Source organism: Tachysurus fulvidraco, chromosome 9 (genome assembly GCF_022655615.1).
Source record: "Tachysurus fulvidraco isolate hzauxx_2018 chromosome 9, HZAU_PFXX_2.0, whole genome shotgun sequence".
Classification (NCBI taxonomy): Eukaryota; Metazoa; Chordata; class Actinopteri; order Siluriformes; family Bagridae; genus Tachysurus; species Tachysurus fulvidraco.
Window position 1 is genome coordinate 25,087,536 of NC_062526.1, and position 25,905 is coordinate 25,113,440.

Consider the following 25,905-nt stretch of genomic DNA (forward strand, 5'->3'; position numbering starts at 1 on the left):
TGCCCTCTTGTGTTAACACGGCAAACTGCAAGAACGTGTTACATTTGATATATGATCATGCCTTGAGATTGTGTTGGTTGGTTGGTTTGTTTGTTTGTTTGTTTGTTTGTTTGTTTTGTTTGTTTGTTTTAAAACAACACAGTGTACCTTCTATACATTTGTTTTACAGTTTTATCTCTAACCAGTACAAAGAGCTCAATTCAATTCAATTCAATTCAAGTTTATTTGTATAGCGCTTTTTACAATAGACATCGTCTCAAAGCAGCTTTACAGAACATAAACATAAAGCAGAAGGTAAACATAATTAATGATAAAGGAAATAACGAATAATAAAAGAAATAAGAATTAACAGAATAAAAATTCTAGATTATTATTAGATGTATATAGTTCACAGTGTGTATGTATTTATTCCCCTATGAGCAAGTCTGAGGTGACTCAGGCAGCAGTGGCAAGGAAAAACTCCCTTATATTGGTAAAGGAAGAAACCTTGAGAGGAACCGGACTCAAGGGGGAACCCATCCTCATATGGGTGACACTGGGGGTGTGATTGTAATATACAGTCAAACAAATGGTGTATTGGTGTGAGGTTGAGAGCTAACACTGACAGCTGCTTAAAAAAAACAACATCGTTCAGATACAGAAATGGTAATTGTGTTTTTGTTTGTATGTTTGTTTGTTTGTTTTTGTTATTAACAGAATTAAAAGCTGTTCATCTGTTAAATGCATGTAACGTGATGATGTTGGCTTTAAAATTTTAGGATATATTGATGAAAAATATACCGCACGATTCACCTGGGCTAATTTGAAAAATATTTGAAAGACGTCTTAAGTAAGCAAAGTGTTTACTGAAGGAAAACTGTTTGTCTCCCCATAGAGAAATAAAGCCTAGAACATTTTGTCTCTGCTGTGTTTCCTGGTATAAAGCTCAGCAGTCACGGCTGCCTGTTTGGGTTCACCTCCATCTGCACAGTCAGTAGCTAACTTCTAATGATACATCTCTGTTTGAAATGCATTTTTCTTCAACACTTTGATGTAGCAATGATGTAAATCGAGGCCACTTCAAGACCACTAGGTTTCCTTCAAACATTTTTCCCAACAAACCAAAAAAGTATTTTTTTTTTCCTGTAGTGCAAAAGGACAAAATCTAATTGTTGTCAAAAAAAGGGTCAAATACGCAGTAGGATGGTAGTCATGACCACCACCAAACAATAAGAACAAAGACTGAGTCTTCTGGGGTTTGAGGTCAAGATGAAGTGAGACATCAAAACCTTCAAATCCTTTTCAAGGCCAAGCCTTAACTTTGACTACTCAGCTTCGTTTGTGAATCGAGTCGACAGCTTTAAAAACCCAGACCAGATTCTGTGCAACCAAATGCCTGAATCAGGACAGAAAACATCTTGAAAACTGCTCAGTCGACTATTAGGAGTCTGAGGCATGTTTTTGTATCTTGGAGATGTTTGGACATGCCCTGATGTTTGTTCTTATTTTACTTACTAATAATTTATTAACAGCAAAATTCATAGATGATAGAAGTTCCTGGAGAATGTTAAGTGCGTCCTGTAGGTATTCGGTTTTATTTTTGATTTATTTATTGTAAGTAGACACACTCTGGGGCACGGTGGCTTAGTGGTTAGCACGTTCGCCTCACACCTTCGGGGTTGGGGGTTCGATTCCCACCTCCGCCTTGTGTGTGGAGTTTGCATGTTCTCCCCGTGCCTCGGGGGTTTCCTCCGGGTACTACGGTTTCCTCCCCTGGTCCAAAGACATGCATGGTAGGTTGATTGGCATCTCTGGAAAATTGTCCGTAGTGTGTGTGTGTGTGAGTGAATACCCTGCGATGGGTTGGCACTCCGTCCAGGGTGTATCCTGCCTCGATGCCCCAAATTCTACACATTTTCAAATGATTCTCTTCTATCTCTTCCCTGCCAACTTCTGATGGTTAATCAGACCAACTATAAAGCTACAATAGAATTAGAAACAAAACACTGATGAATAAGGATGATCACACCAAAGTATTATGTTTCTCATCTTTTAATTAATTTCTGTTGGAATGTAAGTTGCTTTCTTTGTTGTGTTTGAATAATGTCTGAGGTTGAGAAAAGAAAACTAAACTCTCTAACTCTATAATTCCATTTTTTTGTTTGTTTGTTTTATACGAGTTGTTATTTAACAAAGAAACACCAAGAGTAATTCTGTAGGAAGAAGATTATTTAACGTTTATGGAAGGAGACTCGAGCGTCAGGTATCTGCAACAGGAAGTAGGTTTTCCATTAGAACCCATAGGGCGAGTGCGATCAGCTCAGGGACTATTAACGTGATCCAATTACGATGTAAAATCCCACGAGGATATGAGAGCAAACGTTAAAGAAATAGTATTAAATGAACCTCATTAAAGTGTTTGTATCACGAAATAATGTGGCACGAGTTAATGTACTGTAACTCTGTTCGTTCACGTGAAACTTGGGTGCGCATTTGAATGAAGTTCATTAAAGTAAACATGTGCATGTAATAAGGTCTGCATATTAAACTCCTACATGTGAACACATATGTAATGATTGTCTATGATAGATGTATTCATCTTAGATGCAAGTGAACAGAAGAGGTATGTGGTAGCCTAATGGTTAAGGTGTTGGCCTAACGTTCAGAAGGTTGTGATTTCGATCTCAAGTCCACCAAGCTGAGACTCTTGGGCCCCATGAGCAAGGCCCTTAACCCTCAATTGCTCAGCTGTGTGATAATTTAAGTCTCTCTGGATAAGGGCGTCTCCCAGATGCTGGATATGTAAGAGGGCTTTGGCTCAAAGTGTGTCACGTGATGACGTCAGAGAGACACGTCTCTGCCCAAACGTGCGGTTATTTTGGGTTCATTGTTCTTAACAGCTGTTAGAACAATGAGATATAAGACGAGCAAATAACAACAATAATATGTCTAGAAAATGTACCGAGGCCTTCTGACCAATCAGATCGGAGTATTTCAGAATTCAAAATACTTACTAAATTTGTCTCGAGTTTCATTCCCTGAAATGACTAAATCTCTCAAATCCCAAGATCTGCAGGCAGGTCTGGATCTGTAATGCATACCTTTCTAATGACTTTCACTGGAGTTACAGCAAAATAAGGTCTAATAATATGTTTATAAGTGATTACAGGAACAGTTGGTTGTAAAAACAATAAAACTACCATTATGTCTTTATTTTATGTTAAAATCTATCTATTTTTAATGCAAATCTATTAAACATACCCTAAGCTGCTGTTTCTGAATATAGTTAACCATTTAATTTATTTATTTATTTATCGACTTAACTATATTTTTGTTACAGGAGCATGATGTGTGCAGTCTGGACTTGCTCCTTAACGTGAAGTCGAAACCAGAAATTCAAGCGCACGGCTGTTTATTACAGTAAGTGATTCATCAGATGAAGGGGAATAAATGACCAGCAGTAGGAACAGCTTCAGGAGGAACAGCTTTTGATCACAGCCAGTTTGCGGAAGCCATGGAAAGCAAAAAAGTTCCATATATGTGATAAAATATCATTACAGTCATAAAGCATTAATGGATTGTTTTGCAAGGACATGGCAAGTCTTAATATTTAGTACAGATTATCAAATAAAGAGGTATTTGAAATTCATTGGTTTGGAGTGCTGCCATCAACCGAATTTAAGGTTTGTTTGTAATTCAGGTTTGTTTGTTTGTTTGATTGTTTGGCTGCTGTATTGCAAGATTTTGTTTGTTTGTAGAGGTGGACATAATGTGTTTATAGCACTAAAGTAGACTAGTGCTGCATCGCCTAATCGTTGCACGTTTTTTTGCATCTAAGTTGTAACGTCATATTGTAATCAGCACACTTTCTCTCTTTAAGGAAAAAAAAACGATTCATGTTGTTTGAGTGTGCTGATTAAAAATACAGACAAAAAACATCTATAGTACATCTGTTTGTCTATCTGTCTATCTCACATCTGTTTATATGTCTATCTACCTGTCTATTCAGTGCTTTTTTATTTAAGTTGTAAGATCGTAATATATAACTGTAATCACACATTTTCTAAATAAAGATTTCTGTGTAAACTGCTTAAAAATCCAAAAATCATCTACTTGTAACACTATCAATCAATCAATCAATCAATCAATCAATCAATCAATCAATCAATCAATTAATCAATCAATCAATCTATCTATCTATCTGTCCTTTTGTGCCGAGTATTCTCTAACACTTCTGATGAGTCACTAATCACTTATTATCATCTAACCACTTATTATTTTGGGCTTCGATTTATAAAGCATCAACTGACTAGCCTTGCAGGTATAAAAGCTAGCTAGCTCAAATTGTTTTCTTTTTTATTCCTGTTAAAGGGATATATTTTAAATTATATGTTATTGAAAAGTATCAGGTGATGATAAGGCAAATCAGAAATGTATGCACATCATAGTAACCTGAAGGAAGGAAGGAAGGAAGGAAGGAAGGAAGGAAGGAAGGAAGGAAGGAAAGAAGGAAGGAAGGAAGAAGAAAAAGGAAAAAAAAAAAAAACACTGTGTTTTTGTTCTAGGAGTAGATCTGAGATCTGGAAACCCTGCTCGTTAATGACACACCCAGGGTGTGAGCGTCAGGTCAGAAGTATATAATTTCACTGCGCTTATGCACCCTTTGGCGTTCCATACCCACAGGAGAAAGCTGCGCGCTCTCGCAGTTAGAGACCGCATGTTTCCAAAATCCACCAGCTGTGCCTACACGATTAAAACGCTCATTCTCCCCCTCATCCTCCAGCAAACTTAGTTTCCGCTCAGCACCATGCCTGACACCGCGCTCCTGAGCACCGTGTTGCTCCTCACCGTCAGCCTTGCGCGCTCTCAGCAGCAGCAGCAGCAGCACGACTACCAGCACATGGCCACTTTAGACGCGCGCGGTAGATACGTGATGAGATGGAGCTTTGACGAGACGAGCATCACTGTCGAGGTCTCGGCACAAACCAGAGGATACGTCGGCTTCGGCTTCTCTCCAAACGGCGCCATGGCTTCATCAGATCTCATCTTTGGAGGGATTGCAGACGGGAAACCTTATCTGAACGTGAGAACCCATCTTTCACACGAATAATAACGTGTTTTATGTATGTATTTATTTATTTTAAGTTCGACTTCTATAAACTTTCCTCCGTTGTTTGGAGGCGCAGTGTGACGCCACACAGCTGTCTGACTGCACAGATGTTTAATCCTCAATGAACTTGGTCAACCTTCCTAGTTTGAACATTGTAAAAGTTAAAAAAAAAATTCATTGCATTCTATAGTGTTGTTTTTTGAAAGCATTTCAGATTTAAAAACAAAACAAACAAAAACAAAACCACACTATTATAAACAAATAAGTAAATAACTTTTACAGACAAAATCTAAGATGTAAAAATTAAAATTAAAATTTTAATTGCTATTTTTAGTAGTATTAATAACAATTAATAACTGTAATTAATATACATTATTAGCAAAGATTAACAAAAATAATAAAGGTAATAACAACAGTGAATAATAATAATAATAATAATAATAATAATAATAAGAAGAAGAAGAAGAAGAAGAAGAACAACAACAACAACAACAAACCTGATAGATATCCATATAAGCTATAAGAAGATCCAGATGATGAGAAAGATGAGCACTAAGAATCTTTCTGTAACTGTGCAACATGTCCCTGTGAATGTAGCTAGTGCTAAACACCAAAAGCACAAAACATTCACTTTTGTTTGCGAAGCAATTTCAAACCCAGTTTTTTTTGCTAGCTAGTATTAAATCTTCCTCCAACATATTTTTAGCTAAATAATATCAAAGATTTCACTAACGCTCAGTTTTACTAGTGAGATAATGTTAAAGCTTGAAAAGTCGAATATTCGTGAACATTAAAGCTTTTATCATATAGTTTTGGTAGCTAGATAACAGTAAAATTTCCACATGACTCATTAGCTAGCATTAAAGCTTTTGTTTTCTAGCTAATGTTTAAGCCTTTAACTGCACTTATTAGCTTACACAAAAGCCTTTACCGTCGTTTTGTTAGCTAGCTAGCAGTTAAACTTTCAGGAAAAACGTTAGTTTTGTTAGCTAGCTAGCAGTTAAACACTGCTGGTAAAAACAACATTGCTTCTGTGTGGAAACTCAGCTAGTGGATTCTGTGGAAAACCAGCCCAGTGTGTAAAAACACATCCAGTCAGGCTTTGGTTTTGCTGAATAAGCTTCTAGAATAATCAGAACAGTCAGGCTGGGTTCGTATCTTTACACTTTTATGATCAAAGTGCTCCAAATGTCTGTTGCTTTTGAAAAATGATTCCTCGTCTTTAGTACTGTAGAAATAGAAACAGCTCTCGCAGGCAGAGGAAGTGTGCGTTTACTTCCACAGCTTGAGAACTGCACACAGTGTGTGGATTCCTGGTCATATCCACACAGAGTGTATGCAAGTTTAAGCCAGATGTGATCCAATGATAACATAAAACATCTGGATTGGGTGTTGTCTGTCTAAACAATATGGACAATATGTTTTTTTTTTTGTTGTTGTTGTTGTTTCAACCCTCACTGACAAAAGGTTTTGTTTTTCAAGCCAAATATTCACAAATAAAATCATAAACAGTAAGATCTAAGTAAGAAACGTTCTGTTTGTGAAAATCTTCGAGGAGCTTGTGCACATTTATAAAGAGACTCACTAATGAGAACTTCGCTTTAAATCGTAAAAAAAAAAAAAATGTACGTACAGAATGTTTAAAATCGCTGATTTCTATCAAACACACACAAATTGCAAAAATCCACGTTTAGCGAAAGATGTTTCAAACTAAAATCCAAAGCGATCCAAAATAATTTGAGATAACTAGCCAGAATTATATTTGCACAAAAGTAACGACACCCTAACATATATTTGTTTTTGACATTGTTTGACAAACTTGGTGATTTTCCAAAAAAATGTGGCATTTCTAAATCTACCAATACTCTTTCAAACAGTTCGACCTATGGAAATATTTACACAGGATTTGATGAAACCTGATGTCTTTAGTAATATGCTGTCTGTTGGGTTATATTCTCTAATGTGAATCTTACAATCAGGCTGCACTATGTTATCTAGAAGAGCATCTTCCTGTATATTTGCTTGATAAACTTTAGCGGTCAGCCCATGACGCAGCAATTTGGGCAACCGTAAGAAAATTAAATTGAATTGGTACAAATTTGTGATTTTGGAGACAATTGTCTTTGGAGACATTGATTTGCAGAGACTTAGGTATCCGTTTATCCTGTGTCTGTTGGGTTATATTCTCTAATGTGAATCTCGCTAGAACCAACACACTCTCAGAGTGGGATTAAATTATATACATTTCATTATATATGCATTAGATCTCTTTTATGATAGAAGTTGTTATTTCCCTGCATCGTTGCATAAGGCTTTATTTAAGCAAATTCATCACATTACAAAATGTTGTAGTTCCTCATATCTTCTGTGTTTCTTAAGATCCTGTTTCTGATCTGTCCACCATCCATCCATCCATCCATCCATCCATCCATCCATCCATAAATCCATCCATCCATCTGTCCATTCATCCTCCCATCCATCCATTCTCCCTTTCCTTCCTTTCTGCCTTCTCCCATTTCTTTCCTTTCCTCCATCATTCATTCATGCTATTGTTTTTAAAACAATAATAAAATCTAAAGCTTGGTTGTGAAAGAATACAGTCACTGGAATTGATCAGATGTGTTTGAGAACAGATTGTTTCTGTTTTCAATGAGTTTTCAAAGGTTAAAAATAAAAAGGGGTCAGGAATTAATTCAACGAAAATCAAAAACTAATTGCATAAATAATTACATAACTCTCCATCCTTTTTTAATGGGGTTGAATACACTATATATACGTTTTGATTCACTTACACACTGTTACTCGCTGGCTTTCTATAAAACAAGAGTAAATAGAACAAATAAAAAGCTTTTGTACAAACTTGGATTGATTGCTTTATTGGACAACACTCCAACCAGCATCTTGTTTTATTCCACTCGTTCTCCAGGACTACTTTGCAGACAGCGAAAGAAAAGTCCATAAAGATCAAGTCCAGAATTACAAGCTGTTGTACGCAAGAGAAAATGACACGCACACCGTGCTGGCGTTCAGCAGGAAGCTCCAGACCTGTGATCCCGATGACAGAGAAATCACGGTGGGTGAGAATTATGTAGCAACATGTTTGAGTTGTTTTTTACACTTACAGTAATTTTATCACAGCAAGTCGGCAAACTGTAAAGTCGCTCCTACTACTGGTTGTCATAGCGATAATGAAGATTTGGTCATTACGTCTAAAGTTCAGCAGCGTAGAATTGCATCATATCCAGTGTTGGGTGTAACGCGTTACTAAGTACTAAGTAACGCGTTACTGTAATTAAATTACTTATCCATTGAAAAAGTATAGTAAGGGATTACTGTTAATTTTTAGGTAATTTAATTACAGTTACTTGTAATGTACTTGCGTTACATACTGTAAATTAGTTCAACAGTTCTGTATAAATCAATAATGTCAAAAAAATTAAAATCTAAATGTATCGTCTAAATGTAAACGTGAAAGCGGCCTCTTAAAAATCGTAGAACAGCTGCGCGTGAGTTCGCGCCAGTTGCCTGTGAAGCTGTCTGAAGCAGAAGATGTCGGCAGAACTGAGTGGCTGTTTTACCAAATGGAAATATTCAAATTACTTCACATTTTTGTCTCAGGTAGACAGGAACATTACAGTAAAATGTAAACTATGTCCTGGTGAGAAAAAACTGTCGGCCGCGGTCAATAGTACCAGTAATCTACTGAAGCACCTGAATAGACAGCATCGACGAACACTTTTGATTGATCCATGTTCATCAACAGATAACACTGCGGCAACCCCTGTTAAGCAGGCAAAACTTGATTTTACATCGGCAGTGCAGAAAGTGACTGAAGGTGAGCTTAAAAAAATGATTGCAGGCTACATAGTGGAAGAGATGCTACCGCTGCGCACTGTGGAATTTCCGTCTTTTAGGCGCATATTAAACAAAATACCCGTGTATGGCACAAAATATGAAATATGGTACTCATTACTTTGAAAGTAAGTTTTATGTTTACAGCTTGATACATTAATTAACTTCTCTTAAGCTGAGATTGTTTATTTTTATTGTTCAGATATGTTGCAGAATAAATCTATTTTTTGTTATTCAGATATTTTGCAGAGGAATTCTGTTGGAAATTTGTCACTAAAATGTTGAAGTATAGTATGTTTTAATAAATCTAAAATGTTTTAAAAAGCTAAAGGCTAAACTATTTCATGTATGACTGAGGAATTATTAAGAGTTTAATTGCTACTGTCTATCTGGTCAAGGTTTATAGGGATTTTAAGAAGTAATGAGTTAAATTACTTATTGAGTAATTAAATTACTTTTCAGATAGAGTAATTAGTAAAGTATTTTAAATACAAAATTGATGATGTAATTAGTAATTAGTAATTAATTACTTTTTTAAAGTAACTTACCCAACACTGATCATATCATATAGTATCATAAGAGATGAAGGAGAAGCGGTGTGTGCTCTTTTCTACAGATCACGTGCTAGCATAAAATCCTACTTAGGAAGGCCAAGGCTGAACCCAAGTCAGGTACCTGAGAGAGAAGGTGAAGATGATCTTACTTTAAAGATCTGACTTGTTAATGCTGTAGTTTCTCTGAACAGGGTAGCACAATGCGCGTGATCTGGGCATTTCATGAAGAAGACGTCGGTCCGTCAGGGCCGCTGTACCATGGAATAAACAGAGGGAAGAAAAGTTTACGTCTCCTCAACCCTGCATCCGGCAAGAGCATTCCTCAAGACACGGCTAGCTTCGACCTGCGAAACATTAACGTGAGTAAAGAAAATTCTGTCATTTATTTTATTTTGAAAAACATCTTTATACTTACATTACGATCAGTCGTTTACTTACACTCTCTTAAGTGCAAACCTAACTTACCTTGTCATAGCTCTGACACTGGAGACTCCTTCCATAAACCTGTTTATCGATATCCCTTAGTAACCAGTCCTAGTTCCTCTTACAGAAAATAAACAAACAGCTTTTGACCAATCAGAACCAAGAATTCAACTGCACTGCATTTATAATGGAATGGAAATGAATGTACAGATTTATACACTTTTACATTTACACACTTTTTCTTTTTTTATTATTTACTGTTACACTTATTATCCTCCTAAGACAGGTCCGAGTGCCTCAAAAGGACACGACTTACTGGTGCCAGATGTATAAATTCCCGGATATGATGAAGAAGCATCATGTAATCAAAGTGAGTATGAAAAAAACCCATTCAATTTTAATTGATCTTCATTTGAAAACATTTCACTTTTATTTTTTACACGAGTCTTTACCAGTGTCGAAACTCAGAGCCTGCCTCCAAGTGGACATGTCGCAGGGTGAACCACACTTTTAGACTTTTAGCCGAATATTAACTATTTAAACTAAATTTACTGATGACACTATAATTGATACAAATAAAACGATGAGAATGAGCAAACTTCTTTATTGTAGCCAATCAGCCAACAATTCCATTGAGTTCAAGGAAAAATTTCTAAGTCAAAATCAACCAAATGAAAACCCCAAGCGAGTATCCTCCTGCAACCCAAAAAGTTCGAACACAAAAAAAACACTCTCCCCAGACCATCTCCTCAATATATACCCTGGTACCTCTAGGTGCCTTCTATACATTCAGGTCATTCCACCTTATTTTGTAATTTACACGCACTTTCTAAATTCCCCTTACTTTGCAGGATACACAATAAGACTTATTTCCCAGAAAAACAAAGTCTGCCTTTTTAATTTTCTGTTGTTTCCGACCTACTTCTGCATCGTTATTAAAGACATGCTTCGTTGCTAACAAATTTATATAATACTCCCAAGATCTTCTTGTCACTCTTTATTCTTGAGTTATTTGTCACTCAATCTTCCATAACAAAGACGTCTGGCGGATTAATTCCCTCTTTTACGGCTACAATGAGTAAGTTTCCTCATTTCATTCCTTGCTATTCTATACTGTATATGATTTCTACTGATTATATAATTGATCTTTTATATGTTATCTTTATGAGTTTGAATTATGATAAAAGTTCTTGATTATATTGGTTATGTTGTATTGCTTTTTTTTGCTAAGCCCTTGCTGTTATAATGTTGCTTTGTATATAAGTGGAGTTCTATGTTGACTCCTTAAGCTCACTAAACTTATGAACTGAACATTGTTATGATCTCAGTCTGTCACTTTCCAGACTGGGCTTGCACGCACATGCATATTTTAAGCCTTAGTGTGGCCATTTATATGTTAGTCATATATTACCTTAAAACTATTACAACATCTGGGGTCTACAACCTCACCTACATATGTCTTATGACACCAAATGTAATATTCTGTACGGCTTAATACTTTACTTTGGTTATAGTATCGTAAGGCATAATATTTAAATTATTTTTACTAAGATTTGTTTTGTTTTTTTTACTAACACTAAAGAACAACATGTTCAAGTAGTTTTTCTCTAGCTGTCCGTCTGAAGAAATATCTTTCTTTCATGCCCTATTCTTTCCATATCTGCTGATGCTCACCAGCTTATTATACCTACAAAAGCTGCTATCTTCCAGGAGCATGTGCACATTTTCACTAATGAGAACTTTGCTTTAAATCATAAAAAAGCAATTTTATATACAGAATGTTTAAAATCGCTGATTTCTATCAAACACGCACACAAATTGCAGTTCACGTTTAGCAAAAGATGTTTCAAATTACAACAAGCGATCCAAAATAATTTGAGATAATGCCCTAACATATATATGTTTTCCTTTTGTAGACATCGTTAAAAATTTAAAGTTTTTTTTTTCCACAAACACTCTTGGTGATTTTCCCCAAAAATTTCCGCATTTCTAAATCTGCCAAGACTCTTTCGAACAGTTTGGAATATTGGAACATTTACACATGACTTGAAACCTGATGTCTTAAGTTATATGTTGTCTGTTATATTCTCTAATGTATACATTAGATCTCACATATATATATATAAGCATCATGTAATCAAAGTTAGTATGTTACCATTCTAGGTACAGAGTCTCTTTCCTAAAAAAAAAAAAATTCACAACATTTCTCAAAGACGACTCTTTACTAGCTAACACTAAAGAACAAAATGTTCCAAGCGTTTTTTCTCTAGCTGTCCGACTGATTTATGAGTTTTTTCTTTCATCCCTTTCTTTCACGCCCTATTCTTTGCATATCTGCTTATTATACCTACAAAAGCTGCTATTTTTAGGCAACACACCCCGCTATGTCGCTATGTTATAATTAAGTGCGCTTTTCCCAAACACATTAAGCATTAGAACCATAAAACCGCATAAATGGATTCTCCAAGAAGGAAAAAAAAAACAGACAGCTTCATTTTAATTCTAAAATAAATAATATATATTTTTTATTTTAAATAAATTCCTTTGTACTAATGTTGTACGTTTTAGAATAAATATGGATCATTATTATCTGACCACAGATTACCAGGACTGTGTACTCACAAAGAGAGAGAGAGACAGATAAATAAAAGAAACTGGTTTTCTTTAGCACAGCAGGCTGTGAATGTGTGTTGGGTCTTTACTGTGTATTTGTGGTCGTACACACAAATGCACGATGGTCAGCCGAAAGGAAGTGGAAAATCCCGGCCACAGTGCTCTCACTGTCTATATTCAGATCATGGTATTATTGTACGCATTTCGTGTCTGGGTAAGAATTCAGCCTATTTGTAAGGTCAACTTATTACAATCAGAGTTACAGTACACTGTAAATGGGCGAGCAGGGTCAATCCAACTATTTAGGAAATTCCTTAAGGCAGATTCTTGTAGACTTTTTAAAACTGAGCACCACCGACGATAAGAAAAACACATAGAAGGATTCAAGACACAAGGCTGGGGCAAATAATCTCCACTTAGGCTCATATGGGACCTGTGTTTTGAAACATCCATTCTGTAGCTATGTATCATAAAATATTTCATGTGACATTTTTCATTCAACATCCCAGCGAAGCCTCAAACATCAGATGAATGCAGTGCGTGCATCCTATTAATACATACCGAGTAATTCAATCATTAAGAGCTGGAAGAATGTTTTAGATGCATTCTAGCACTTCTTTGATGAGCATTAGTTTTTTTTTTTTTTTCTGAGTTGTTGAAAGCCACAAACTGAAATAGTTTCCCTGTTTATAAATAAGATGAAACGAAGAGACTAGAAAGGAAAAGAAACGCTTGAATATTTATTCGGCCACCGTTTAGCCTCGAGTCACGCAGCTCCAAACGGAAATCCTTCGGAGAGAAACACAGATCTGACTGTTGAGAATGCTTATATTTAGAATTCCTGCTGCAACAGAAAAGAAACCCCTACTGTGTAGGAGGCTTGGTCCAAAATCTTTGCTTTCTAATTCTGGAGCTAAGACATCTGGCACTGCAACACAAGTAGACGGTCAACTAAGGACTGTACAGAGGATTCGCAAGCTTTATACATCGTATATACTGAGTGTATTGTGTAAAAAAAAAAAAGGGTGAACAAAAACATACTTGGGGTTTGCAGTCATGGGATAGTTATCAACAATAATGTGGAGCTGAAACATGTCACAGTCAGTTTTAATGTTAAAGTTATACAAGTTTTAAAAGTTATACGGCTCAGTAACATTTTTAGACTTTGCTATCATTTTGATCTGTTTACAGCTGCTTTTCACATTACACCTTATTTCCTGTTATGTCATCCTACATTCTATAAGGAAGCTGCTTTGCCTTCCAATATCTGGCTAATAGTCTGTAAGTTTTGCTGTTTTTGGTTGGCTTGTTTGTTCAATTCCCACACCAGCCTCTCTTTTTTCTCTCTCTTTTATAGCTAATATGACAAGAAAGAGACCAGAAAGCCAAACTTAACTGTCCTGTACATTTTTTCGTCTTTCGCTGGACACGATTTCCATGCTGGCCCTGTCAAGTGTCACGCATTGAGAGTGACAGTCACGCATTTCGGTCTATTATCACGCTCTCCTGCCACACATCGTATTTCTCACGCAGAAAAACCCTTTGACTATTTATCATATACTTAATATGCCGCAGCGCCCAAAATGTATCAGTACAGGAATCGAGCGCGTCTCAGTTCTTAGTCGAGACTGACACGCATCATCCAATCAAAAAAGAGGCTACACAACAGCCAATCAGAAAATAGCACTATTGTATCTTGGTAAGATTTAACTCAACAACCAATGAAAAAAGCAATGTCACGATTAAACACAATTAAAACCCTCTGATTGATGAGAATTAAGGCTTTTCTCTTTTTGTCTCCAGTCCCTTCCAATTAAGGATGGGATTAATTTTAAGACTGGTTCCTTAAAAATAGACATGTCCTTAAAAATATCATAAATATCCCATTTCAGGGACGATTACTTTGTCACCAAGAAGCAAGCCAGAGATGAGAGTGGCCATGTCTCTTTTTGAGCCATGTACTGTCTCTTTTTTTAACTTCATTTAACCCATGTATTACCTATTCAGGCGAAGGATGTGATAAAAGAATAAAATGCCCTACAGGAGTTAATTGTTTATGACTTATAACCAGTTGAGATGTTCTTCAGTATAGTTTATAGTGTTTCGACCACAGCTCTGAATCCCTGTGTGGTCTGGTTGCAGATTGAGCCCCTGATCCAGAAAGGTCATGAGAACCTGGTCCACCATATCCTGCTCTATCAGTGCGATAGCAGCCTGAATGAAAGTGAACTAAAGATGGGTCATGAGTGCTTCCATCCCAACATGCCCGACTCCTTCATAACATGCCAAACTGTCATTTTTGCATGGGCCATCGGTGGAGAGGTGAGAAGGCACTTTGACATGTATATGCAGTTGTTTAGACTTCCATGTAATTGTGTTCCCTCAAGAAATAACCTAACATGTTATTACTGCTAGACTGTTTCTTTTGCAGAAACTAAAAAAAAATAAATAAACATTCTTTTCCAGGGCTTCACTTATCCTCAGCATGCAGGAATGTCGATAGGAACAGCTACAGATCCTGTCTATGTGCTGTTGGAGATTCATTATGACAACCCTTCTTTGCAGAGAAGTATACCACCCTATTACTATGAGACTTTAATAACGCTTACCTACCTGCCTGTGTCACTGGTAAAACACTAGGTCTAGACACTTCATAAAGATTCGGTTAGGATGTGTGCTGGGAGCAGATCATCATTTACATTTACAGCATTTAGCAGATGCACTTATTCAGAGCAACTTACATTTTACAGTAATCCCTCGCCACCTCGCGATTCAAGTTTCGCGGTTCAAGTTTCGCGGCCTCAGTGCAGCTTTTTCAAAAGTATTCATCGTAAAATAAAAATAAAAACCGTTTCCCAGGATGCCAGACAAAGAGAGAAACTCTCTCAGAGGCTTTATACATACCCACGGGCACTCAGGCAAGGCACATGATTGGTTCCCGGCACGTGATCTGAGCTGATTGGCTGTGCATCATCGCATCGTCTCCCAGCTTCTTCCCTTGTCCTATCTCGCCACTCTCGTTCACGCTGTCAACCGTGTCTCGCGTATTGTGTTGGAAATTAACTTTTCGTTAAGCCCTTACAATGCCCAATAAGCACCGTGCCCCTGTGAAAGATTCCTCTAGTGAGCCCAAGAGGAAGAGGAAGATGATGATTATCAGTGAAAAGGTCAAACTTAGGGCCAATCCTACTTCGCAGATTTTCACCTATCGCGAGGGGTTCCGGTCCCCATTAACCGCGATAAACGAGGGATCACTGTATCTCATGTATGTTTTGGACAAACTGCCCTGGTTGATCTCAAGATGCTGTGATCCATTGCAAATGGCAGACATCTTGTTTTGCTGAGATGTTATAATCGCAATTCAAGATGAATTGTAAAGATGATGAATGCAGTGGCCTGGATGTATGTATAAAATGTTAAGTTACCTGTGTGGGATAAGCAGTACTGAAAATGGCAGAAAATGGATGGATGGAAGGATGGATCTATGGATGGATGGATGATTGTGACAAAATATTGAAGCACTGAACACCAACTTATACCACTGTTATTAGTGATCACCAAGGCCACCGCTGTCGCATTTACAATTTCTGTTTCTTTCTTGTTCTTGTTCACTTAGAAATAGTGGACAGCTCCGGTCTGCGTCTGTTCTACACACCCAAACTGCGACGTTATGATGCGGGGGTGATAGAGACAGGGGTGTGGGTAAGCCTTTACCACATGCTGCCTCCTGGGATGCAGGACTATGTCACTGAGGGTCACTGCATGCAAGAGTGTCTGCAGGAGGTACTGTAAGAAACCATTTCAGACCACTGACAGGTTCCCTACTACTTGAATGAGATCCATAACATCTAATATCTTTTTTTGTTTGCTTTTTTCCCCTCAGTCTTTGGAGAGTGAGATGCCCAGCGGTATTCAGGTGTTTGCAGTCCTGCTCCATGCTCACCTGGCTGGCAGAGCCATCAGAACCAGGCATTTCCGTCAGCAGGTCGAACTTCCTCCTCTTTCCTCCGACGACCAGTTCGATTTCAACTTCCAGGAGTTTCAGCCACTGAACCCAGAGCGGCAGCTTTTGCCTGTTGGTATCTGCTGCCTCTTGCCTCAGCATTACACTGTATATTATACTGTACTGTTGACCCCTCTAGTTCTAGGGTACTTTTGGCTCCACCTCAGTTTTATCAGCTTGTAACTTCTTGCCTTGGGTTTATCTGATTTGTTCCAGTGTACTGCAGCCTCTGCCTCATGTACAGCAGCCTCTGCCTCATGTACTGTTGCCAATGCCTCAGTTTGACTTCCTTTATTCTAGTGTACACTTGTCTCTGCCTCCGTTTTTTATTTATTTACATATACTACAGTACTTCATCATCACTCTTATTATCTAATTTAATCAAGTATTTATTTGCCTCCACCTCTATTTCTTTGACCTCACACTAGTATACTATTACCTCTGACTCAGTTTTACCTACTGATGTGTACTGATGGCTCTTTCACTTTTATTCACACTATTACCTCTGACTCAGTGGTATTTTCTAGAGTTTGTATTTTCTTGCCTTCAGGTTTTCGCTGTTCTTTCTGCCTTGTTTTGTTTAACATCAGCCTTATATCCTCCTCCATCTGCCCCGTTTTTACATATGTACTGAATCATATTTATTATGATGTTTTTGTTGACATCTTGTTGTTTTTTTTTGCTGCCTCCAGGGGGACTCATTAATCACCGAATGCATATATAACACTAAACCCAGGAAGAACATGACATGGGTAAGGTTTGGTTTGTGTTTCTTGATTTTCGACTCTATTTTGATATTTATTCTAATGGTTTTTCGTCTAAAGAAATAACCGGTAATAACATAGTTTTCTTTTCTTTTTCTTTTTTTTTTGCTTGCTCTTATCGCTCCATGCTTTTATCACCCATGCCTCAGATAAACACTGCATAATTTGCTGTAAAAAGTGGAAATAATGAGGACAATTGACTATAAATTGCAAAGCGATATCACTACAACATTGGCAGATAATTGGTTGAATTATTTTCTAATTTTCCAATTATTTTCCAACATGGTTGAATGTGATGTCAGTGTATTATTAGTACTGAACTTAAGCAAATTACAGTGTTGTTTTGCACAAATCATTTTTTTTTTTTGTAATAATACGGTAGAAGCAAACACAGATTCTGTAGCAATCTATTTATTTATTTATTTATTTGAAGCTATTCAAATGCAATTACTGTGTATTTGATGAACTTGTAACATCTCTGAACATATTTAACCCATTTAGCCTGAATCATCTGAATCAGACTCATTTCCCAGGTCAAGCACTGTAACAACAAATAAAAAAAAAATCAAACTCGGACTCTTCAAACCAAATGTGTAATTTGGTCCGGGGTGTCGAAACTTTTTACACATCTGTATTATTGTGTCCCTAAAAGTAGTCAAAGCATTTAAATTACACAAAGGAAGTAATTCCTCCAGGCTGTGGTACATTAACAACGCAGATTCAGTGCTAATTGAGTTTCCTCAGTGTAGTTTGTGTCCCTGCAGGGTGGCTTGAGCACGAGGGATGAGATGTGTTTGTCGTACCTGCTGTACTACCCTCGAATCAACCTGACCAGGTGTGAGAGCCTTCCTGAGATCACTGGCCAGCTCAAATTCATCGGAGTCACGGAAATTCACGTCCCTATTACGTAAGTATACAGGAACAAAATGCTTTCTAGGATGCGCTTCCAACAGAGAATACACGTCACAATGCCCTTCAGTTCCCCTCGTTAAAGGCAAACATCATGATGTGCCTTTACGTGCTAGAAGATGCATTGATTAGACTCTAGTATAGGAAATATGAGAAAGTGCCCTCTAGGGTGTTTTTTCAGTGGAGAATCCATCATGCAGTACCCTATAGGGTTCACCTACAGTACATTCCAGAAAACATGACGATGTGCCGTTATATGCTAGAAAATGCAATGTTTAGATATCTAGGATGCCCCAACATATGGGAAAACTTGAAGAATTGCCCTCTAGAGTGCTCTTTCTTTGGAGAATAAATGATGCCGTGCCCTACAGGGTTCACCTACATCCCAGAAAACATGATGATGTGCCGTTATATGCTAGAAAGTGCAATGTTCAGCCATATAAAGTGCCATAACATATGGGAAAACCTGAAGAATTGCCCCCTCCACTTTCTTTGGAGAATAAATGATGCAGTGCCCTATAGGGTTCCACCCTACTGTACATCCAAGAAAATATGATGATGTGCGTCTGTGCGCAAGAAAACACAACGAATAGTAGAGAATACATGATGCTACCTGTGATATATGGTTATATAGTTCTTCTATGTTTGCGCCCTAATAAGAAAACAAGAAACAGTGGCAAGTAAGAAAGTAAGACAACATGCGATCTAAATGCTCTTGTGTGCAGAAATCATGCCTTCTATCAGTATCAGTGTGGGAGATGCCCATTTAGTTTATTTTGTTAACATCTTCCCCTCAGGCAGCCTGAGTCACTGGTACAGCTGTTAAAAAAACAGCTTTCAATCATCTACTGACTTGTGTGTTGCGGTTTGTGCGAGTTACGATTTGCAAAGCTTTCTGTTATTAGGTACTGTATTTTGTATTTTTTGTCTTAGCTGTTTGTCATTGAAGATAATGAGTCACCTTTTTTTGTTTCAAAATCATTCAAGACCAAACTCAACCGGGTTAAAAACGTATCGATGTGCCGTTGTATCCGCACAAATGCCGCCGTGGCTTCACTTTTTTTTTTCTGTGCTGAGAGACATATAAGGCCTGCTCTTGTAAAAAATCGTCTGGGTCTGGTGCTAATAAACACGCAAGAGCAGAGAAGCAGACACGGGTGCCGAAGTCACAAAGCCGGATCCTTTGTCTCGCACAAAGCCACGAAAGAAATCAGCTTTGTGTAATAATACAGTGTATGTACTTCCTTAGAAGTGTTGTATAATGCAGTTACCTCTCCGGCTGTCCTTATCAGGGTGTCGTGCTGAGTACGTGCACATTGTTTAGCTAATAAGCACTAATAATGACCGAGGGATATAATTAAATGCAGAAAGCAAAGCTTCAAATAAGCAGTATAGTCAGATCAATGAAAAAACAAGTGTGTGTTTAGTTTTGTGCTTGTAGCTGCGTGTTTGTTTGCATATGTCGAGCATGTGTGTGTGTGTGTGTGTGTGTGTTTGAGTAGTAGGGGGTTCTGGAATGGAAACCATCTGACAGGCTCGGCTGACGCTGTGTGTTTACTTCCTGCCTCCTACTGCCATGAGCTTTCATGAATTTTCAAGGCTTAGATGAGGCAGTGCTACACAGATGTAGATCTTTACACCACATCTCCCACACACACACACACACACACACACACACACACACAGACACATTGTGTAAGTAAAAAAAAAAAAAACTTCAAGCATTAAGTTTGCTTTAGTTCATTTCTGCAGGAGTTTAAACCCACTTTTACCACAACACTAGATTCTATCTGGTCATTCTGTCAACGCCGGCTGCAAGTCAAATCTTTATTATAGAGAAAAAAATACTATTTTATTGTTTCTGTATAAAGCAGAGAGCACAACCAGTTTGATCGCCTTTGTATCAGGAGACATCACCCTACAAACACTGATTCTTTAGACCTAAAGACACACTTCGAACCAGACCATGCCAGCAAAGTAAGATATTAGAATTAATTAGAAACTCATCAACATAAAGAGGCCATTTATGTTTTTACACAGGACGTGGCCTTTCCTGATTAAAAGTCCGAAGAAATACAGCAACCTTTCGTTCACCAAAGCCATGGACAAGTTCAGATGGACAGAGAAGAGAGGAAAAGATTTCAACGAAGTCGTGTTGAAGCTCCCAATGAACGTGCGCTGCTCCAAGCTGGGTTACGACGAGGGGTTTGTAAGTGGAAAAAAAAGAAAAAGTGGCTCTGTGTTCAATACCTACTGTAATTAGTACAAAGATGTGTAAGTTCATTAGCTTGAATCTCAATTCTGGAGCTCTTACCTTAAACACGGATTTGTGGTTGAAATAAAATTTGTTTGTTTGTTTGCTTGCTTAAGTAGCTAGATAGTTTTCCTCAACAGTGGGGTGGAAAAACATAGGGGATTAAATTTATTCCATTAATAATAGCATTAATAACAAACAAACATGCAAACAAACAAATAAAAAAAAAGAAATAAACAAATAAACAAACAAATAAATAAAGATATATGACAAGCTTCATGGTCAAAGCTAGTATAACATGTATATGTGTTTGTTTGTTTGTTTATCATAATAATTTATAATTTTTCCTGAACTGTGTAAAAATGGGGAGGTAAATATTAATTTAGTTAGTTAGTTGGTTAGTTATTCAAATTAATACAAATAAATAAATAAGTTAATAAGTTAAATAAATACATTTCTAAGCTCCCTTCCCTCCCCTCAGCACCCTCCAGTGGCCGTCCCTCAGGTTGAGCACCATTTCATTTAATTTGCATCATTTCTCTCTGAACGTTCCAATAAGAAGCACAGCTGCCATACACATGCTCTTCATTCTGTAACCAAAGCTGACGTCTCTGTCCCCCTTTCCTTTTCTTCAGGTTCAGGGCACAACTATTCCTCCACCGAAGATAAAATCAGTTCGACCATCTCCCAGAAGCGAGTGTGTGAACGACTCGGCGTCTCAGAGTCATCCCTTGCTCTCTGTGATTTTCATGGCAGTACTCGTGTCCTTAATCTTCCTTCACGATGCCCGGCACTGACTCAGAGGCTCCGTGTTAACAAGAAGATGTGGCAAAGAGACAAAACTTTACTCCAACAAGCAACAACTGAATCACTGATCCAAAGCATGGGATCACAGCAGCAGCAGCAGGATGTTTTTGGATTGAAAGAGATGATTAGTCTGGAGAATAGAACCAGAACCTACACAAATATCGATGCATTATGCATTCTCTAAACAACCGTCTCAAATATTTACCCCTCCTTCATCCTTTACCCTGAGATCGATTAAGGAGACTAAACAATCAGCACAATTTCAACCAAAACAGCTACACATCCAGTCAAAACATTCAGGATAGATATATATATATATATTTTTTTTTTTAATGTCATTTTAAATAGTCTAAAATGAAAATATCTCACCACTACAGATTAATTATATATGTAAATAGAAAAAGTTTTTGTTTTTTGAATCTAGTTAATTTCTAAAACATTCTTGACATTTATTTTACTGATACTTGTACTAGTCAACTACAAAGTGCATTATGGGACTTTGGATACTACTCCGGTGCAATGCATTATGGGAACCTAGTGCATTATGTTATATAATGATGCCTGTATATAAACAGCGAGGCTTATTAGAGCGCTAATAAGCTATGCTACTATGCTACTATGTTGAAGACATAGTAGCATCTGAGAGCGGATTAAAGCACAAAAAGATTGAACACAGTCCGTTTAACCGTCGCTGCCAGTCAGATGTTTTGAGTTCTATCTTATTTTGAAATTAGTTTTAAATACATTTGAATTAATTAATGAAAATGTCTTCCTTTACTATCATTGCTTTAAGAAAATTCTATTACAATTATTAATTTTGATGAAACATTCTGGATCAAATCAGAAAACCTCACATACACACGTTACAACAATAAACCACTTATTTTAGAGTCGTATTTGGATTTGATTTATTTTTTTATTTTTTTTAGGAATAAATGACAAAATTACAGAACACATTATCATGCGTGTTTTATTCCTTTTATTCCACAGTCGCCTTATGATTTGATGATTGACATCCTGTTATCAGTTACATTATAACAGCTATTTACAAACACTTTTTTCCTGTTCAAATTTATAGCTTTGACCATTAACACTTGAGACTCGTTTGAAAAATGAGAAATAAACATTTCGTTCCAGAAAACTTGACTATATCACTTTGCTGTGGTATAAGAACATATTAAAAAGCTCTGATCACTGACTGAATATATGACTCCTTGTCTTTACACGCTCTGTCATGTTTGTCTATATATTGTCACCACGGCAACTGACTCAGTCATGTAACTTTAATGATCTGCCAATGAGTCATCCTCATTGCACTCCTGCTTTTCTACAAACAGCTCTTTATACACCAGCTGCACTCCAAAGCATTGTGTGATTTATCACTCGTGCTGAAATTTTTCAGTCTCCGCAGTGAATTGAGCAGTGAGTAGCTGACGATGCCATTTGGGATTTGACCCCTTTGGCCACCCACAGATGCTGATTGTCCTGTTCTTGTTCTGAAACTCTACATAGAATTTGCTGTAGGACTTAAGCCTAATTTCCAAACGTGTGTCGAACTAATTGGGGTCTAATTGGATTTGCATTTGCTGTTGTTTAATCAAGCAGGCAAATGAGGCCAATTAACACAAGACTCTTAACAAACGCATGATTATCTTTTTCTTTACTTAATTAGTTTCAGTTGCTGTGCATGGATGTAATGAATGAAACACAAAGTAGGTGTGCTGTTAGAGGAAAGTAATCAATTAATACCCAATCAATTAATTTAAGAATTATTTCAATAACAGCACGTTCCACAGGTTTCGTTCCTTTGTATCGTGCATCAATTTGCCAACGATTACCTTTAAAAATATATTTATTAAAAAAAACTTACTTACTTACTAGACTTACTTAGAATCTTTATATATATATATATATATATATATATATATATATATATATATATATATATATATATATATATATATGTGTGTGTGTGTGTGTGTGTGTGTGTGTGTGTGTATAAGCTTTATACCATGAACCCATTCTGGAAATTTTGATTAGATTATATGGATCGTCCACTATACAAATCCTGTGTAAGTTGTTACTATGGAAACAGTAATATATTAGATGGAGTGGATTGATGGAAACATCTCTATGAGCCGTGCTGTTTATGGAAATAAACTGAAAAGGAGATCTCAGACTTCAACAGTGCTGTGGATATTAAAAAAAAAAAAAAAAAGTTCATAAGGGCTGATAAGATGTTATAAATATGAATGTGTGCAGCATCGTAGCTACATGACGGAATTTCCAAAATGTTTCAAAATTTTTAAAAAAATGTTTTTAATTTTCAATTCTCAAAATTTAAAATTTTAATGATTGTAAAATTTCAAAGGCAATTTTTTTTTGTACTGTATGATTCATGATTCCTCGTCTCTGTTGCACCTGTTTGAGCCTTGAACAGAAGAAAAGCACTAAAACTCAACACCACTATAGCAGAAGCAGATGTTGGCCAACAAGATTCATGACTCATTAAAGCTGCACTGCCAGCTGAGGGCAAGTCAGGCGCTGGCACGGAAAATGGCTACCATCAATCATGGCAGACATGAAAACCGGAGAAGTCCGCATCTCATTTTGTTTTTTACTCAGCAATAAAGAGAAATGGAGAGAAGAAGAAAGTTAGGTTTAGGTCTCGAGTACCGCGAGTGGCAGCATCGTTTGGCTAAAAATCAACAACATGCTTTTATACAGTACTACTTGTTGTTGGTGAAAAGAGTACTGTGTGTGTGTGTGTGTGTGTGTGTGTGTGTGTGTGTGTGTGTGTGTGTGTGTGTGTGTGTGTGTGTGTGTCTGTGTTTTATGTGAATCCCAGAGATCCAAGGTCTAGTTAATAACAAAACAAGTACAACAGCTAATTTAAATCATAGTTCTGATTTCTGGTGGTAGCTTCATTAATGTAAATCTTTTTCCTTTATTTATATTTTTATTTTATTTTTCCTTTCCAGTCTGCTCACACACATTGAACTCACTATCAATGCTCGTAGCGGAACCTCACAGGCCGGTGAGAGAATCTCACAGCAATGAGAAATCTAGCATCCCACATCCTGTGATGCCAAGCGGACTTCCTTTTCTTCCTTTCAGTCTGCTCCAGTGTCTGGCCTTCAGACTGTAGATGCAGCAGATATTTCCATAATAGTAGAAGGCTAAGAAATGAAGCTTTGAGAGTGTTTAGAGGAAGAAAAGAAGTGTAAAGGGATGAAATTCGAGTCTAGAAAGTAACGATTCGCCGGAGCTGGTTCCATGTTAATCAAAATGCGTCAAAAAGTCGTAATACAGTGTGCACAGTGTGATGCTTACACGTTGTTTTCTTTCTCTGACGTCATTCTCAGAGAAGCCTTAATTTTCCAGAAGTTAGCAAAAGAAGCTGCAAACTGGCTTCGATCCTCGTTTCATCAGGGTTCCCACACGTCCTGGAAAACCTGGAAATCCTGGAAAATTAATGACCAATGTTCCAGTCCTGGAAAACACATGGAAAATGAGAGAAAACATAAATTGTCCTGGAAAAAAATCTTGTTGTCCTGCGAAACAATTAAAGTTAGTAACAGAAAGCACTCTGTTCAGGGACACTGAGTTTTGACGGGTTTTTTGTTATGCTGTTTAATCTCGCTGTGACAAATGACGCTGTCTTTTGTTGGCGGTTTCAGGTGCTAGGAATGGTTTAACTGCTCGAATGTTTTCAGCAAATGATGACGGGCATGCAGGTTATATCATGTGCAAGGGGAATGCACAGCAAACTAAAGCATGCATGACTGCATTGGCCTGAGAAAGGAAAGGGTATAAAAATGTGCGGTCTTTTTATTTTATAAATGTTGAAATTTCATTCACATGACAAATTGTCTTTAAAAGTATAGTTATAGCCATAGAGTGTACATTGTTTTTAAGACTTCTAGAGAGAAGAACATATTACTTTAGGCCGTGAATCTGTGATCTGTGAACCCTGTTTCATGGCTCTCCAGCAGAGGACAGTGTTTACTAGCGAGAAAATTCTTTGTGCATTTTTAACATTAAAAAATAAAGGAAAGTTGTGTAAGTTGTAGCAGTTTCATTACCTGCCTGTTAATAAGACAAGAAACGCACCTCATATACAGTACGTCCCTGGAACATCTTACTATAAAAAAAATGTATCGGAACTAATGTTTTAATATAAGCCTGTGATTTGTCAGAACAACCTTCTGACCAATCAGATTTGAGAAGAACCTCCACGTTAAAGTGTTTCATTGAGTTACATGATGAAGTTTTATTTTGTGTTGCACTCGATAACCCGGTCATTTATAGTGTGCAGAAAACTACCGTAGACTCCAAGTGCATTGTGGGAACACACAAAGTTTCTCAGCTCCCAAAACTTCCAAAATAACAACCATCAAGAAATCATTTCGAATGGATTCCATGCAATCTGGCAGGAATTCTAGCGTTTGGGATGCAGCCTGTGGTAAATGAGACACAGGCAAGCGTGGTCAAAGCCAGAAAAACTCAGAAGGCAAGAATGGGAAACGGCCTACAAAGGAACAATGCACATTATATACTGTATATAATAGAATATAATTAATGACTGAGAGCAGGGTTGATGAGGATAAGGTTGTTGCTATAGCAACAGTGAATGT

At 37.2% G+C, this 25,905-nt stretch overlaps 2 protein-coding genes and 1 long non-coding RNA gene across 5 annotated transcripts in view; 1 reads left to right on the plus strand and 2 right to left on the minus strand.

Moving 5' to 3' along the window:
* Positions 1 to 4,637: 4,637 nt before the first annotated feature.
* Positions 4,638 to 22,471, plus strand: moxd1 (monooxygenase, DBH-like 1). 2 transcript variants are annotated; one of them, XM_027176711.2, is made up of 12 exons: positions 4,639 to 5,062; positions 8,016 to 8,162; positions 9,687 to 9,854; positions 10,205 to 10,288; positions 14,674 to 14,853; positions 14,998 to 15,100; positions 16,148 to 16,314; positions 16,415 to 16,606; positions 17,227 to 17,286; positions 18,063 to 18,205; positions 20,248 to 20,416; positions 21,097 to 22,471. In XM_027176711.2, exons 1-12 carry the CDS (start codon positions 4,787 to 4,789, stop codon positions 21,256 to 21,258), a joined length of 1,851 nt encoding a protein of 616 aa, XP_027032512.1. In that variant the 5' UTR covers positions 4,639 to 4,786; the 3' UTR covers positions 21,259 to 22,471. The 2 variants fall into 2 exon arrangements, with proteins under 2 accessions (XP_027032513.1, XP_027032512.1); XM_027176712.2 differs by lacking the exon at positions 20,248 to 20,416 and having other exon boundaries at positions 4,638 to 5,062.
* Positions 7,950 to 13,357, minus strand: LOC113662080. Of its 2 annotated transcripts, none has more exons than XR_007143978.1 (4): positions 13,093 to 13,357; positions 9,961 to 10,038; positions 9,645 to 9,839; positions 7,950 to 8,134 (listed from the first exon to the last, which is right to left on the minus strand). It is a non-coding gene; the product is annotated as an uncharacterized LOC113662080 (long non-coding RNA). The 2 variants fall into 2 exon arrangements; XR_003445178.2 differs by having other exon boundaries at positions 9,617 to 9,839.
* Positions 22,472 to 23,251: 780 nt separating the features above from the next.
* LOC113662071 overlaps positions 23,252 to 25,905 on the minus strand; it is a 41,969-nt gene continuing 39,315 nt past the window's right edge. Inside the window, exons 3-4 of the transcript XR_007143961.1 lie at positions 24,602 to 24,761; positions 23,252 to 24,460 (exon numbers count right to left, since the gene is read on the minus strand). The gene's annotated coding sequence lies outside the window, so the exon portion shown is untranslated. The remainder of the gene's footprint in view (positions 24,461 to 24,601; positions 24,762 to 25,905) is intronic.